General features: G+C 47.9%; 1 protein-coding gene across 3 annotated transcripts in view; it reads right to left on the bottom strand.

Moving 5' to 3' along the window:
* Positions 1-18,197, bottom strand: part of LOC143215395 (zinc finger protein castor homolog 1) — a 115,780-nt gene that overhangs the window by 6,229 nt on the left and 91,354 nt on the right. For 2 of the 3 annotated variants that reach the window (XM_076437503.1, XM_076437504.1), the window contains 4 exons: positions 4,079-4,657; positions 2,358-3,995; positions 1,501-1,599; positions 48-975 (listed from right to left, as the gene is read on the bottom strand). In XM_076437503.1, coding sequence (XP_076293618.1) covers positions 48-975; positions 1,501-1,599; positions 2,358-3,995; positions 4,079-4,657 — 3,244 coding nt within the window. The remainder of the gene's footprint in view (positions 1-47; positions 976-1,500; positions 1,600-2,357; positions 3,996-4,078; positions 4,658-18,197) is intronic. The other variant, XM_076437505.1, reaches the window with a different exon arrangement.

Here is an 18,197-nt window from a genome sequence, read left to right as displayed (position 1 = left end):
TGCACAGGTTTTGAACAGGTGCAGAACATGTAGAACGCTCCACGAACCTGACGTATCCTTCTGGCACAGGTTCGTCCTTGAGCATCCTCATCGAGTGATGCAGCCTCTGCTTCTTGGCTTCGGGAGAGTTGCTATCGAGCGGGGACAAGGACCTCTTCAAGTTCAGGTTAGCAGCCAGTGAAGCTAGAGGGTTCTCGTCCCTGGTAGGAGGTAGAAAGTTCGTCGGAGGTAGTCTCGCAGCAAACATGAACTCCGGCGCGCTGGTGTACATGCCGCCGTGTTGTAGGAAAGGTGGCAAAGCTTGGTTCATCAGCACGATTTGTTGATTCATGGCGGACATCACCGCGGAGAATTGACTGGGTGTTGGAAAATGGTAGCCTTCCAGATCGAAGCTGGTCGGAACGGGAGATTGCTGAACAGCGGGAGGCAAACTGGGCTGAGACAATTGTCCATTCTCGTTGGCGACCATCACAGAATTGTTCCCTTCGTCCCTATTGATCTCGCTGGGCTCCCTTTTCACATTCGGGACATTTTGCACGCCGACATCGGCACCGCATCTCGTCGGTTCCATTTTCACTTCCTTCGGCTGGGGTTGTTGGTTCATCTGGCCCAACGTTTGCTGCATCTGACGCTGCATCTGGGTCTGGAAGTTCTGAATGTTCTGCGCCATCTGAGCGTTCTGAGCCATGAAGTCGTGCTTCTTGAAGTCGTGCGACAGCTGAGCCAGGTACTCGTGTTGCAGTTGATTGGGCATCTGGTTCGGAAGGTCGTGTTGCTGCTGGCTTAGGATGGCGCCGGTCGAGTGCTTCGCTATGTGAGCTACCAGTTTGTCTAGCTCCGACATCGCCTGGTTGCACGCGTTGCAATGGTAGTGGTTCTTCCTCTTCAGCTTGCAGAACGGCCGGCCGCAATTTTGTTCCAGACTGTACAGCGTGTGCGGCGAGGACGAGCTGGTGGATGGGAGAACTGGCGACTCTGGAATAGTAATAGTCATCCATTAATTAAAAATCTTCATAGAGGCTGCGAGAATCTTGACGACACTGCTGGCAGGCGAGGTCCAGGCAAACCCAATACATTGGAGACTTTTGTGCGACGGAGTTTTTCATTTATATACAATTCCTTCATGTTTTCAGAACATAGTGTATACCTAGGGTAGGTCAGCTTATGTCTAGCTTCAAGACACAATTTTAATAGTGACTGAATAATGAATTGATGATTAGGCAGCGGATTTTGTTACATTTAAGCTTTTGGAAGCACCATGGATCGAAAGAGACCCATGTGTACCTCAAGCACGTGGATTTATGTACATCTCTTTTGTGCGAGAGAAGAGAATAGTCTTATAAGTGAAGTAAGTTCGGTGGAGCAACTTTTTCGGGGATGACACTGTGTTTTCTGCAGAGCGTTCTCGGGTATTAGGTTTGCCACGTTCCCCACCTGATTCTATGATAAGAGAAAACACGATTCAAGGCAAGAAAATCTGTCGTCGATAGAGACACGAACCTTGATGCACGGAAGTTCGCATGGATAGCACGACGCCCGGAAGTGCAGGTTCACTCGGCGGTCCACTGACCGGATAATAGGTGCCTGCCGCCCTCACCACTAGCAACAATCAACCAAACAACCAACACTTCAAATATACCTCCCACTAGAATTACAACCACCTTGTACAATAGATACATCAGACGCAAAGAACAAAAAAAAAAATCAACGTACAAACGCAACGACGACAACAAATGGGAAGGACGCCCCGCGATATTCCGTAAATCTTTGCTTGGTTTTCGTCATAACCTTTACAAACCGTACATTCAACGACAAGAAAGTAATCATTGGTCTGCGGATGATCTTTATGCATTTATAGGAAAATTGACTGTCAATGTATGATTTCTCCTCTATTAAATTCATTAAGCAGAAAAGTAACATTAAATTTGACAATTTTTACTTGCGCATAAAGATCCACAGTCCAGTGATCATTCTACGAGAACAAAGAGTACTTTGAAACCAGCAAAGACTTGTAAAACACCGTTCCAGCCGAGCGCAAAACCTAGATTTCCGGTAGCGAAACGCAAGAGGATCTACAGCACATGACTATCCAACGAATCGTTACGTTTCGCTGCCAAAAATCTCAGACTCAGACGTCCTTTCGACAAAGCGTGGTTCCGCAAAAGCTCCGGCGGAGCCCTCGAAAGGTGGTGCTGACGTGTTCGAATATACAATTGTAGTGCGTGTTACGTGCAGAAAAAAAAAGACATGCAGTCGACCGACTCTGACTCGTGTGTCACTACCAAACTCAGAACTCTATGAAAAACAGTACTGTACAGGTGCACTGGGTTCGTGTCCGACTATCACTGGCCACTTACCGGTGGTCTTGCTGGCGTCTGGGCTGGGTATCTCGGGTTCTTTGTCGTCCATCATGGATCTGTTCTCCAGATCGGTGGTGTTCAAGCACTCTTCGGGTTTCTCGATCAGCTCCGCAGGATTCTTCACTTGGATCCTGGGTTTGGTCTCTTGTAGGACATGTTGGATCTGATGATGACCGTCGTGAGCCAAGGGCTCCAGCTTGACGGCTTCGTTTTGACCAGCGTGTTGCTTCTCGTGAAGAGCCATGGTGGAGTATCTGACGAAGGAGTATCCGCAGTTGGGCCTGGTGCAGTGAAAGTGTCGATTAACGCGATTGCTATGGCATCCGGGTAGCCGACAGTCCACCATCTTGTCGAAGAAGGCGAATCCAGAAGGTATGTCGACGTTGTCGTGAAAATCCTTGCTGTGCATCAATAACTGATCGGGTCTGTCCGTGGAGAAGTGACACCTGGCTTGGGAGCAGTGATGGTGTCTCGTGGACCTGAGCACGCAAGCAGGATCGGGACACCCGTCAGGATTGTAGGTGGAGAAGCCTTCAGGCTCCCCGAGACTATTGGAAGGCGAGATGCTACCCTCTCGATCCTCCATCAAAGGATTCGCAGTCAGACTAGGGGTCTGAGGTTTGGGTAGCTTGAAACTGGTGAAGATAGCCTGGGGAGAATCGTGGGTGTGCGTGGCAGGGTCTCCACCCGACCAGATCTCGATGACCCTGTTCTTCGGGGGTCGGCCGCGCTTCCGCCTGAACATGGCGTCGATGTTGGTCAGGTGGGTTAGGGTCACGTCCGAGGAGAGCGAATGGGAGGAGCAGGAAAGGTTGAGCTGCCTGCTGTACTCGTGGATCTTGTAGTGCTGGAGCCTGCGGAAGGGTTTGTCCGTGGACAGGATCACCTCTCTACAGTTCTCCCAGTTGCAATGGTAGTGCTTCTCTTTGTCAGCGTAAGGACAACCATCGTCGCAACCGCCTTCCTCGAAAAACGCGTCCGTGATGCGTTCCTGAGTCTCGTGCTCCCTCAGATGTTCCCTAACCTCGCGAGGATCTCTCAACGCTGCCCCGCATCTGTCCAAACCGCAATGATGATGATCTCTACCCAGATGACAAGGACACTCCGCGTTCGCCGGCAACAGGTACGCCAACTCCGTAGCCGTTAGCTGACTCGGCTGCTGTTGATGCTGCTCGATAGTCATCGTGGAGCTTCCGCTAGCCGATACCGTGGTGGTCGGCGCTGTCAGGTCCATTGCCAGGTCGCTGCCACTTTGGAACGAGTCGTCCAGAGAGTAGTACGACGGCGAGCCTCTGTCCTCGTTCGAACTCTCCCCGTTTATGCTCAAGGACATGCTCTGACCGCTCAAGTCGTCCGGAGGCCAGGATCCTGGAGGTCTAGAGCCTCCTACGGAACCGATCTGCTTGTACTTCCGGTAGGCTAACTCCGACTCCTGGCGTTCGTGTTTCCGCTTGTGGGAGTACAGTTGACTCAACGAGTGCAACACGTAGCTGCAGTGAGACCGGATGCAGTGAATATGGTTGCACACGCGGGAGAAACGACACTGCTCGAACGGACACGACTCGGACTTCATGAACTTCTTGAAGCCGTCGCGGGAGAGCTGCTCGTCCTTGATGTGGTAGGATTTGTGCTTGTCTGGAAGATGAAGAGCGCCTTGTTAATAAATGTTGAAAGAAATCTACGGGATTTTTGAAGAATGATTGAAACAGCTTTCTTACCCATGTCAGCCTTGTTCTTGAACGTGAACGTGCAGCCAGGTCTCCGGCAATGGAAATGCGTGGTCCTCTGACCGACGAAGGTGCAGTGTTCGGTGGCGCAGCTCTCGGTAGCACGAAATCTCTGGAAGCCCTCCTGTATGATGGCGGAATCCTTACGGTGATAGTTGGCGTGCATCTGCACGTCGGACGTGGATATGTAAACCTTGTCGCAGTTCTCGTGGATGCAGTGGTAGTGGGTCTGTTTTCGATTATGCGGACAGGCACGTCCCGGATGCCTCTCCGAGCAGTCGTCCGTCGGCGAGTACCTCATGAAACCGTGCTGCAAAGATTCGTCCCTCTTTTTGTGCCACTTGAAATGCCTGATCATCTCCTCCTTCTTGACGAACACCCTGCCGCTGCAGTCCAAACAGTGAAAATGCTCGCGGCAGCCCAGCTCCTTGCAGTAAGAGCTGCCGCACTCTTGGCCGGACGTGTACCGCCTCACGTATCGCGAATAATCGATTATCGGCTGGGACACCGAACTCTTCGAGCTACCGATCAACGTGTCCGCCACTGGAGACATGCTTTGTCTCAGCAGAGCTGAAATCAGACAATTCGGGAGGTTCAGGTTTTCGCTCGGACAGACTTTTCACCGCAGACGAGGTACGAGGATAGACCTATCATCCTATGGGAGGTCTATTATATTTCTATTGGGTTGGCAAATAAGTTCGTTCGGTTTTTTATATTGGAATAAATCACAAAAACAGAATGAACTTATTTGCCAACCCAATATTTTCTTGGAAAGTAGCAGGAACGCAATCTCTTCGTGCCACGAGTCTATTTCTGTTCTGGGACTGAAAAATACATTGGTCTATCCTTGCACCTTGTCTGAGATTTCACATCATATTCTCAATGTGCCCAACCCCCTTCAACACTTTTGAATTTCGCGCCGAGAATAGGTCGCTGTGTTTGCTATTGTGGATAGACTGCTATCTTTGGTCGTGAAGGTAGACCGCAGCTGGCAAGATGGAAAGTCAATGCTAAGGCAGGGCGCAGAGTTACCGGCTAGTGTGCGCTCACTGCTTTATCCACCGTGGTGGCGATGCAGTTCTGCTGCAGCTGCCGATTCACTTATTCACGCTGAACGTGTAGGGCAATATCAAAACTGATACGAGCTGCTTTGTAAAAATTACGAGACTATGCGGGATGTATAGCGCAAGAATTGATGAGAATCTCAAGACTATCCTTCCGCTGAGGACGTTGTAATTTTTGTAATAAAGAGAGGAACTTCCACAATAAATTTACAAGAAATCGAAGAGCCGAGAAATAAAGAAATATAGGGGTTGATAGATAGGTGGATGGACATTCGGTGCATCGATCGATTCGAAGAAGCATCCGGGTGTTCTCGCGAGTTCCCGATAGTTTGCGGAACATAATGCCGGAGCATAATGCTCTCGGGGCCTCTCCCTCGCAACCTTTACCATTTCGTCTCTTTTCTGGTTGCTCGTTTTTCTTTCGTTTCGGGCCGGCGAGACGGGCGGGGGTGGGCGACGGGCGGGGAACCCTCTCTCCACTCTTTCGCGGTACACACGTGCGCATAAAACCCACTGGCTGCACACGCGGGTTATACCCATCTTCTCCCGGCTACAAACGGAGCGAGAACGGGGGACCCCTAAGAGAAATATTCGACAATTTTTAAACTCGTTTCTGAACGCATTCAAACGCTCGGAGAGAGCCGGCAAGTAGGAATTTCTCGGAATCAGCCCGGGCCCTTCGCCTCGGACTTGGACCGCGGTTTCCGGCGAAAAGGGGCGCGGGGGGATACACGCTATATATTCCCTATATATTCTCCCCCCTCGGTTACATATCTCGCGGTTATTCGCGGGATTCCTGGGACCGCCGGGATCGCGCGAGAAATCGCCGGAAAAATTTTCCTTTGCGTTCAACGATCCTTCAGAGACAGACTTGCACATTTTGCTCGTTAAAATTGTGCGCGAGTCATTCGAATTTTCGAGGAATCTCCGAAAAAAGTTTCCCTTGTGTTAACCCCTTGTATAAACTGCCATGCCATTATTCAAAACGGTTTTAATGTTATTAAATTCGTCTGTATTCGATAAATTGTAGAAAGCTCAACCATTATATGTATGAGAAGACAGGTTCAATCCAGGAGGTGAATCAAGAATTCAAGACAGGTTCATAGAATAAAAATGATCTGAAATTATCCGAGATGATCTAAAATTGCTTCCAGAGACAGAGTTGCAAATCTCGCTGGAGAAAACCATGCGCGAGTGATTCGAGTACGATACATTCGCGTTTGGTACAGGGCGATCAAGCGAATAGTCGGATTCAACGGAACCGGGAACGGTCCCGCTTATTATTGCGTAACGTTCGGTTATGGCTATTAATCTATCCTCCGGCGTGCAGTAATTATGTAACGCAGCTGCGTGTTTTGTGCCGCTCGTTAGAGCCACCTTCTTCCGAGCGTCGACGAGGAAATTCGGATCCGCGTGAATTTACAGCCTCGCAAGTTCTCGTTGTCGCGAGGAGAACGAGAGCGAAACGGAAACGTAGGACACAAGTATAAAAAGAAAAACAGACGTGGATCGTGTGTGTACGCGTGTGTGTGTGCGTGTAAGGGTCAAGGCTCGATCGGTTGGTATTAATTAAGAATAAACCGCGTACGCGAGAGACTGCATGATATATTCTCTCTCTCTCCCTCGTATCCGGGAACGTCAGACATTTTGTTGACGCCTGATTATGCGGGCCGCGTCGCAGGAAGCGTGCCAAAACCGCCGCGGTACCGACTTGTCGAACGGAACCTGGCCTTGGAACTCGTTAAAAGCTACAATGATGCATATTCTTTCGCAAATCGGCCGTTGTCGACTCGATTTCTCAGGCAACCGTACCCTGGGAACGGTTTCGGATCGTTTGGAAGCTGCGGGGGGTTTTGTGTACAATCCGATGCAACAAGTTCACCGCTTCACCCCGTGACGTTTATTGTCGTTTGTTCGGGACCAAATTATTTTTGCAGCGAAAATTTCTAACAAACAGACCTTCGAACATCGAATTTTTTAATTTGTGCATGTTTGTACACTCCTGCTCATAAGTAGACTGCGGATCTTTCTGCACAAGAAAAAATGTTTGCATTGACTGCAGGACGCAGGAGCCAAATAAAAGTTGTATTCTCCTTTTAATTGTCCTATCAAGCTGAAATTAAAAGTAAAAGATTTTAAAAATTCAAGGATGTTATGATTTTGTTGTTGATGTAACAAAATCGTTTAGGGATGAGATCAATTATTATGTTATTCCTGCTTCCCGCAATCAACGTAATATATTTTTATTTTGCATAAAGATCCGCAGTCTAATTATGAGCCTTTAACTGTATTAACTACATGATGTAAATATAATGATAATGATCGAACACACACGTCAAAAATATGTATTAACTATTTGTGGATCAACTTCAATGTTGTTATTCATTAAAAATTATGAAATCGCCACCCCAATCACCAGATTCGAATCCCATAGAAAAATTATGGGATCAACTGGATAGACAGGTACGAAACTTTTATGGAACGAATATTTTGGAACGAAAATAGAATAATATAAGAACAGAAAGTATGAAAATCACGTGGATGCCATGAATAGTGGAAAACATTAACATAAAGATTATTGCATTGTTTGTATTTATTTAGCAACGTTAAAGGAACACGTTCCGAAAAAAACTTTTGGGACAACCTAATGCAAGACACTGTGCTTATTATATTATATATGTATTATATATTATTATATATGAAATAAAGGTTCCTCCACCGTCTGGAGACATCAACGAAATATATTTACGTTCGTTTGGAAGCGTGCACGACCGTCGGAATTGCACGATCTCTCGAAGGACGACACGGCGGGATTAATGTCCCCTATTGTGATCGGATCGCAAGTTTCGGATACAAGTTGCTATAGAAAGTAGTTCTAAGGGCGCTCAGGCTCGATCATGCCACCCACAAGGCGTCTCAAAAAGCGCCGGTCCGGTTTTTCATACCGGGGACGAATAATGCGAGAAACGTGACACGGCTTAAGGGGGCAAATCTTAAAAAATATGAGAAACTCTGGGGACGACACGCACCAGGCCCCCTCTCGATGCCCCCCCTCTTTTTCTACCCTTAACGCGAGATCCACCTTTCAAGCTGAACCCTTTTATTCGTGGTTCTTGAAACTCCCGACGAGAGAGAGAGAGAGAGGAGGGAGAAAGAGAGAAAGGTCGGATGGAAGTCCCCCGGTAGCTTGAAATTTTCAAAATGCCCGATCCTGAAAAGCAGGCCCCGTATTTCAGTGCTCTCCTCTTTTTCTCTCCTGCCTCCCCTGTTTTCTCCTCCTTTTTTTAATCATTTAATCCGCATGGCCTCGGCGAGAGCGTAACCCTTTTATGCTAGTCTGACCTGCGTGCACCCGAAATCCTCGAGGACGCATAATCTACACGCACCCGGACTACTATACATGCAGACACGACCTCGACCAGTCGAGAATTCAATGAAACTGTTCTTGCAACGTTCCGACTGCAGACTGAAAATATCGTGCCTTGGAATTGGCGATTTTAGGAGTGTTTCTCATTAGGTTCCGTCGTACTTTAACTGAGCAGTTGCTATGGGAAACAGGAGTTATCCGAAAGATAAAGATAATGTTAAACATGTATTTTTTTAGAAATTGATTCAAAAGTTTTCTTTCAAATACGACAGAACCAATCCTTCCGGAGGGGTTGTCGGAATAAAACATTCGAGGGTCGAATCTGGACGAATAATCTCCAAAAATTATTGCAATATCGAAGTAGCTGCTGAATCTAACGAATTGTGAACCCTCTCAGAGGGTGAAAAGTGGTCTCGAGCGCCAAAATACACGGGGGGATGACTCGCATCTAGGAAAAATGATCGGGCCAAGTAATTATACGCTAACAATTCGCGCAAGCAATTTCGTCGACCGGCCCGGCTATAATAATTGACTGTCGACGGTTCAAGGGTGAACGTAACCCACAAAATCGCGTGTTTGGATAATGCGTCAAGTGCCTGCTGCGTCGCAAAGTCCGTTCTCTCCTTGCGAAGGGCTCCATTCAACACTTTTTCCTTCCTTTTTCTCTCTCTCTCTCTCCTTTTCTCTCGAGAGGGCCTAAATACCGACAAAAAAAATCTCCCAAAGGGCAGCTCCTCCAACCCCCGCGCACCCCTGTCTACCCCTTTTTTCGAAGGCCCTCGTCACAACATTGTTTCCGGAAAAACGGCTCCGGCAAAGGAGTAACCGGCCAGATGCGATTTAATGAGCCAGAATAGAGACGCTGCGTTGATTCCTAGGGGTGAGATAGGGGTGGTGGGGATGAAACGCGCGCGGCTGGTGGGAATATTGTGACGTTGTGAGTTTTAATATTTTTGATGAAGCTATACGGGGGCTGGGGCTTGTGAAAGACTCTACGGAACCGATCGACCGCGAGATCTGTGTTGGTTCGATGTTTCAACCCCTGAATTGTTAACTTCTGTTTCACTGACTTCCGACTTTCATGGAGCGAGCCTCCAACCTCTCGTGATTTACAGCTTTATACATGATCGTCAGCGTCCCCTATTCGAATTATATTACGTTTGCTAAATTTTAAAGGAAAATTGTTAGGCTGAGAATGAAGTATTGAAGATGAAGAAGCTTGTGCTCGTGCCGAGTGAAAAATGCAGAAACGAGGATTCCTGGGAACACGGTTGAATCCACGGATATCAGAAGAGCCGGCTCTATAAATATCGTTCATAAATCTCGCGAGTGGACGGTGGAGTAATAATTAGGAAGAAGAGCGGGTAGACAAAGGCGCGAATAATTCTATCGGCAGAGGTGCCCGGCGGGGTGGTAGAGATCGTAAATTCCCGTAGTCGGAAGGAGGCCTGTGTGCGAAATGTTCGTTCGTGTCTCTCGGTGGCCATCTCTGGAAAGGAGGCCTTCTTCCCTAAAGAAGGAAACGGCGTTAATTATAATGATGGTGTGCTTCTCGGCCGCGTTTATTTCTGGTCCGATTCCATGAGTCGCGACCGACCAGAGAGAGAGATTGAGAAATTTGGTAACGAAGAAGAAGAAGAAGAAGAGGGAAGAAGGTGCTAAACGGATAGCGCCCGGAGAAACGGGACAGTAGAATGGCGACCATAACGTAATTTTGACAGAAATAACGCCGTCGTTGCTCTCTCTGAGGGACAATAAGTCCGCGACACTCTCGCGGTGGATCTTAGAATAGTTTAGTGTCCGCCTTACGCGCTTTCTTGCTTTCTCCTTTCCATGTCTATGCTCTTCTTCGTTCTCTCTCCCTTTCCCTCTTGTTCTCTCTCCCTCTCTCTCTCTGCGAACTGTTCCACCTTCAACCGCGACTTTCCCGTTTCAGACGCTTTCGGGTGACCCCACTGGCGCCACGATTTTCATGGTTCCCCTGCCACGATGCTCCCACTTCACTCGTTTAGCCACGATTCTCACGGATCAACGTGTTCGACGAAATCTTCTGTGTTTTCTCGTCTACTCGTTTTCGTCACGAATGCAGAAAAATGCGGAAGTCGATGAAATTAATTTGAGCACACTTCGGTAGAGATTGCGGACGTCGCACGTCTGTGACGAACTCTCGTTTTCAAGATTACAAGGGTTCGGGATGCGCCTTCTCATGTCTCATGTCAGTAGTCAAAAGCACTAGACAAAATCCTATTTTTACGTTTACATACTGCCGAATAATGCAATTACACCTCGCAGACGGAAAAATCGGACTTTTCAGGGCGATCGCGGCCTAGATAGATCTTTTGACTACCGAAAATCCCCATATTTGCATCATCAAGAAATCCCGCACCCTTGCAATCCTGGAAACAAGTCTGCCTCCTTAAGGGTTGAACGAATTTGGTCCAACCTCAAGAGCTAGAAAAAGGGAATTCTGTGGGTTGTCGGGGTTCGGGAGGATGATTAGGTCTCACGAGGAGGCATCGAGCCGGGAGGCAAGATCGCGGAAGGGTTTTTCTTTGGCGAGATTGAGGGGAGTTGGGGTGGCGTTCCCTTTGATCAGCGGGGCCTCGAGTGTCAGGGCCGAATCCCGATGCACCGAAAACGGGATTATTCATCGTCGTCGATTATTCAGCGACTCGAGTCCATCGTCGAAGCCTTTCGTGAGGAACTGGCAAAGAAAGAGAGACAGATAGAGGAGAGAGAGAGAAAGAGAGAGAGAGAGAGAGAGAGAGAGAGGGCCTGTGCGTGAACGAGCGAACGCGCGCGCGTACAAACGGTCGTTAAAGCAATCGAGCCACGTGCTACGCGCGTCTCCGTCCTTCTCTCCTCCCTTCCTCTGGTTTCTAAAGGCGCATTCATTAATGTCGCGTATGTAGCCGGTATCGTTTTACCCCTCCGGCGAGGCGCGGAATTTTTTTTTCACCCCCTACCCCTCGCCCCGCCGCGTCTCGTTTTTTCATTATAATCGAGACTATGCCCTCGGACGTATGGATTTTTCGGGCCACTGTTACACGGACATGCTACTTAGTGTCAACCCCCCCTCTCTCTCTCTTTTTCGTCGTTCTTTTCACGGAACCGTGGCTACACGGACCCCTCCGCACACCCCCTTCTCTACCCCCTTCTTCGATTCTCCCTTGCTTATGGCAGCCGTGTTAAATTTAAACAGGGGGGACCGTCGTGGCGAACAATCGTTTCCGGAATTATTGACCGAGTGGACCCGAACTGGGTTAATCATTGTTCTCGCGTTACTGACCAAGAGGAAACGTAGAAATATATTTTTGCATTGTGTACGGGGCAGGGGGAAGGCCTTGAAAAAATTTCCTGATCTAGAAATGACGGGTATTGTTGTTAGTTAGTCTTAAAGTTCGGGGGTCGGGCGATGGAGATCTTGCTGGAAGATTAATGCTCGATTTGTTTGATAGGGGAGTACAAGGATTTAAATTTTCAACTGGAGGGTGGTTCGGGATCGTGAAAATGAGGGAGGGGTCGGCCTAGAAGAAATTCTTCATCGCAATTAAAATTTATCCCCCTCTCACCGATCACGGCAGAGTAGAAAGTACTACTCCAAAATTAGGAGAACAGGATATCAGATAATCTTGCAAAAGTTTCATCCCCGAAAATCACGCGGTGTATTAGATACTTAATTTGAAATACGGGGGGTTGAAACTACAATCTACTCGCTGCGTTCGTCGGGTAACTATTTTAAATTTCGAACGGACGGCTTTCCTACACGTAAGGGGTTTAAATTTTAAAATAAGAGGGGCACACACGCTAGCCAGACTTTCCACGACCCCTAAAATCCGTCAGCCCCCGGGTTGGCGGATAAAGATTTCTCGTTTCAAAGGAAAGGCCACCCTTTCGCCGGTGTTTCCACCGTTACGGGGGTAAATTGAGTTCGAGCGAAAACACGCGTACTACTTATCCCTGTCTCGCCCCCGTCTCCACGCACCGAGCCACCCCAATTCGCTCTTACGTGGGACTGGCGTAAACTTTTTATCACGAGGGTGAGAGTAATATCGGCCATTCACGTGCGAGCGTGTCCTCCCACCCTTTTGCACGCTCGTGTGTGCACCCCCGTGCCACCCCCTCCTTCCCGAAAATAAACAGAATCGAACCCTTTCTGCGAATTCAAACAGCCATAAGAGGGAGCCAGCCTACTCGCGCGAGCGCGCGCACCCCTTTTGTTCGACTTTCGAAAACTTTATTTCTGGTGTCGATCCGCAGAGAAAGGAACCAAGGGGATGGTAGAGGGGGGGTTGGAGGAAAAAAAAGAGTAGCCACGGATCGTCGATCCGCTGTCAAAACACGAAATTCGACGCCCGGTAATCGGCGCAACCCTGATTTTTCATTCAACGAATTTTCCGGCGACGAGAAAGGGGTGCGAAAATGGATTGGCTATAAAATCGTCAAACGGTGAAACGTTCGACGATCGATTGCCCTCGGTGTTTACCGGAAACACGATACTGTTGAACCGATCCCCGGGGAATGAGATGATTAATCAGACCGGGGGATAATTAAGGAAAGACCGGAGCGTTTCCGAGAGCACTATCGATGATTTTAATTGCTTCCAGTTTAAACCCTCTGTTTACACGCGACGACGGTTGTTGGAAGAGACGAATTTTCGGAATGCCGGAGAGCTGTAACTGGAGAAGACTCGCGTGCTTGAAACATTTTCTAAAGCGAACAGCCTGCTGCTAAAATGATTTAATTCGTGCCCGAAGCTCCCTCTCGTGACGGGGAATTCGCGCGGCAAGGAATCGCAAAAAGGCGACGTATTCTTCCGGGTGTGAAAACAGCGAACGAGGTTTGTTCACGGAGAGTCCACGTTCACGGGAAAATTCACGACAAATCGCTGGGACTCTATTTGCTCTTCGGTGGCCGGTGGCAAACGTATTTCAAAGTTCCACAATGTCCCATACCGCTTGCTGATTTATGAGATCGCGTGTCCGATAACTTTCGAATATTCCCCGAGAGCGAGTGGCTGTTAGCCTTAACAAGGCAGTTCGACGAGTGCGTAACGAGCGAGGACTATTATTAAGTGCGCCGCCACGCTCTATCGATGCCCGGTGGCGTTTCCGTCTACGTTCGAGACGCGCGATTGGACGGGATCCACCCCTCGTCTGGTCACATTTTTCCGGAAAAGCTCGCCGGTTTCGCTCCTTAAGGCCATCATCTTCGTCCTCGGCAATTAGAACGAGGCCTCGAGAGTCTGCGAAATTATTCCCTCGTCCCTGTTCCGAACACATTGTCTACTGCGATGCGAAAGAGATGTCCGTTTGAACCGACAAATTCCTATGTCGAACAAAATGTTCCATTTTATCCGTAATTTAATCTTTTAGTCCAGCGGCAATAATGTGAATACATATTGTATTAGGTTGTCGCAAATGGAATGGCCGTGTTGAATCTTTAACATAAACTTTTATTTGACAAGCTTTATTCATATTCCATTAATTGAAATAACTTCCATTAACTGCCAAACTGCCATAACTGCCAAAGCCATAACTGTACAAGTAAATAACACGAATTTCCTTTCTTTCTCTCCATGGTGAACGAAAATCGATTTTGAATCATTTCATGTACGAGATATGTACTTTTCAAATTGTACAACTTCAACCGCATCTGTCGTGGAAAAACTAAACTACAAAGGCGGGAAGTTTCACATGTAAAAACGGTCATTTCAATTGCAACAGTCTAATATTTATTGTGGAGAATTTATTGTTACGTTCTCGGAGCTGCAGGTTTCTAGATTTCCGCGAAACGTCGACGGACGTCTCAATTGAGCGGCTGGAGCCCATGGACGCGTCTCGATGACTGAGTTATTGAGTGAAATATGGAGTCGGGGAATTGATTCGACGTCGGATCAGCGTGGGAAAGAGAAATTGAAATTGGGGCTCTCGTTGACCTCTTCATTGCCCGGTCCGCCAGTTCTTTCTGTTCGCTTTTTAACACGACCGTGAAAGGACATTTGTTTCGTCGTCGATTCTGCCCACGACAAATCAAAATTACTCGTGTCTCTTTAACGAGAGAACCATTGCAAAACAACTACAGCGTACATTTAAAAATAACAAGCACAGAAAATTCGAACCTGTAACAAGTGCTAAACAATTTTCGTATTCAAGCTTTCAAATCATTGTTGCGCCGAATAAAACGGAGGTTAATGCGCTGACAGAGAGCGCGCAAACAAAATTCGTTCTGCAAAAATACTCCGGCTACACGAATTAATTGGCAAAGTGTGATTGAGGGCGCCGAAAGGCTGCGGTCTTGAAGGATGTTCCACAAGGAACGAATTTTTAAATTGCCGTGCGAATTCGTCGATTGGTTCCGTGAACGTTCTCTCTTTGAAGTCCGATGGTTTTCTTTAGAACTCCCTTTCCCCTCCGATGAATTATTCGACGTCGATGGGGTTAAGAGGTTCGAACAGTGAAAGAGAGTGAGAGAATGGGAGAGAATGGGAGAGTGGGATACGAGAGTGGAATCGTTTCTTTCCCCTTTTTTTCAGCGACGATGCAAATGCCACCCCGCTAGAGGCTCGACGGGCACACACGGTTCGTCGATCGGCTATTTTTCAACCAGCCATTGGCAGCTCGGACGATTTCGAAAGACCGAGGGTCGCCGGGGTAATTAAATTTAGAATATTTTTTAAATTTCTCCGATTCCGCTCGCATGATTTGGCACGTCGTCGTTGCCGTCGACGCGTTCACCAAGAACAAGCAGAAAGAAACAGACCCTGGGGCGGGGGAAACGCGAGGGAAAAACGCCGCAGCGATTCTTCGCGAACCTCTCGCAAAAACGCCGATCCGCAGGACCGTAATCTCGACAGTCTCGACAGACCAGACTTATTCTTGATCAGTTCAGTATATTCGAGAAATGGAAAATTTATATTCTCGCACGACTGTTGGAAACAAATCATGCATGACAAAAGACGTAAAACACCTCGGACTTCTCGGAAGATGCGCGTTTTCGGAATTACAGGATCTTTTGTTATTCTCCGAGACATTGATGACGATAAAGCCGTGCCAGATTCCCGAATAAAATTGAATCTATTAATCTCGAGAGGGCACTTGTCCAACTATCGTGATCGTGCAGAAACAGCGAAAATACTTTTTCCCCAAAATTATGAAATATTGCGTAACCCTGCCATCGTGGCCACAAGAACTATATTCAATAAAATGTTCTCATTTTTAAACACGGTAGACACAGTGGACGCTTTGAATGGTAGCAGACGGTAAGAAGAGCGGCGATAAAAGTTCGAAAAGCAATGAAACGTGAAAACGGAGGTTCTCTCGAGGCCGAGGATCGAGCCAGGGGCGTTCAGGCTGGGATACCACGCGAAAACGAAATTTCCGCGCGTCTGGGGCACGGTTTACGATCGTCGGCGCATCTCCCGCGCCCCCTGCGAGCCCCCTCTCGCACGGCCCTGACCCTCCGGAGTTCTCCGGCCGTTTTAGTTTGGCCTAGGGCTAAAACAATCGGCGGTTCTTGGTCTTGGTCTTGGTCTCGGTCCTCTCTTCTCTCGGTCGTTTCCACCGAGCGACGGTGCGACGACGCGTTCTCTTCCTTTTTCTCCATTTTCGCCAAGCGCGAAATAACAGAGGCAGACGAAGGGAGAGAGAGAGTGAGTGAGAGACGGAGAAGAACGTCAAGACGAAGGGAGGGAGAGAAAGATAGAGCGAGAGAGAGGGTAAGGGGGCACAGGCTGAACAGCTAACTCGAATTACTAAAGCGCCGAAGAGCAACGGCTTTAAGCGACTTATGGCGAACCGGAGGAACGACGCGCGGATAAACCCCGGGGAAGAAAGCTCGATTTATTAGCGACACGACGCCACGCTCTCGCGAGCTCTTTCTCTCTGTGATTTTGCCGAACCGGCCACGGGGAAATTGATTTACGGGGTCGCTTCCGAGAACCGGGCGCCCTCGGACCGGAAACTCGACGTGGAACCAGAACTCGAGGACTCGCTTTTCCAACTTCAGCTTCGACAGTCGCCCGACACTGAGCCTTATGGTTGTGGAATTTTTTTCGATTTGATATCAAAGAGACTCTTCTTTCATAAAGACATCGTTTTGGGTGGCAAGAACTGTTCGAGATCCGGTTAAAGTCTGTTCGTGATCGAATAAAATGTAATATTTAAGATGCTTCGAAATATTGCAATGCAAAATAAGCGAATGCAGCCATCGGTTTGAAAATATGGAGCAGTGTTTCCTCTCCACCATGACATGCGAGTGACCCCCGTGCGATTTTATAAATGCAAGGTCTTGACTATTTTGTATTATAAAATATGTGCAATACAAATACACCGTAATACAATGTAAATTAAATTCGCGTGCTTAACAAACAAACGCGAAGTGGACCTTGCACTGACCATTTCAACCCTTCGTCGAACAGCGTTTAAACTTTTCTGATCGGAATAATACTTCAGCGGTTGAACATGCTGTAACAGAGAACGTGTAGAAAATATGTTCGGTGTATTTTCTGGCCGAGGATTTTTCAGAGACGAGATTTCTGGATCGCCTTCATCTTTTCGTCGGAAAAAGGGTCGCCAGAAATATACGGAATATCCGCGAGCGTGCTGTCGGCCGGCATCCGGTTGACTATTTCGAGAATATAATCGCGAAACGAGTGGAAAAGGGGCCGCGGGGCGATCGCAAAGTACGCTTCGAGTACGAACTGACGTTTTCTACGGTCTACCGGGTCGTCGCGGTTCTTTATTCACGTTCTACCTCGCAATGGCTCGTTTCGTTCGTGATAATCTCCTCCACAACAGCGCTGGCACCGGGAAATTCGATTTACTTTCTTCGAATAGCAAATTTGCAATATTTCATTCGTCCACGTATCGCGGACACGTTAATTTCGAGAAGTGAATTACCGATTTCGTTCGAAACAACAAGTGTCCATTCTTTAGATTTGTTTCTTAGACAACGAGATAGAGCCGACGAAAAATTTGCAAATTAAAATCCCGAAACCCGGTAGGCGTTTCCTAACGAACCCAAGCCGGGCGCGGGTCACATCACGTTTCATGCGGTTTAACGTGTGCAAAACTGTTCGAAGGGTTTCGGATTAAGCGCTTTCCGCGTGGCTGGACGAGCATGGCGTCTGAATTACTTCGTGAAAATCGATAACACACACTCGCTCGCTCGCTAGCTCACTCTCTCTCTCGCTCCTCTCCATAACGCTGTCGGCGTGCGGCAGCTGTTAAAGTGTTTGACAAATCGCCCTTTCAAACGAATCCACCTAGATCGTTGCGCTCGGTGTATTTAACTTCGATCTCCCCCGAATCGGCAGAAAAAAAATCTCGAGCGACTCGCAGCGGTCTCCATTACCTCCATTACGAAAAACATCTTGGTCCCGAGTCTATTCGCAACTAATAATTCCCTATTAATAGCCGGATAATCAGACAAAAGGCCGAGCAGGTTCGTTTCCAACCCATAATAGATTTACTATCTCCACATCACAGTCTTAATTAATTAATGATCTCGACTCGCACAATTCAACCCTTAACCGGCTAGTCGACGTATCCGCCTTTCGTGTACCAGCAAAAAAATCCCCCAAACTAGATTTCAGCCCTAGTAAAATGAACTATAGAGAGAATCGAACCGCAACAAGATTTCCGCTGTTAGTCGATCGACAGACGTATCATTACGCTCG

The sequence above is a fragment of the Lasioglossum baleicum genome, chromosome 13 (assembly GCF_051020765.1).
Source record: "Lasioglossum baleicum chromosome 13, iyLasBale1, whole genome shotgun sequence".
In the NCBI taxonomy this organism is placed as follows: Eukaryota; Metazoa; Arthropoda; class Insecta; order Hymenoptera; family Halictidae; genus Lasioglossum; species Lasioglossum baleicum.
This window is presented reverse-complemented; position numbering and strand designations above follow the sequence as displayed.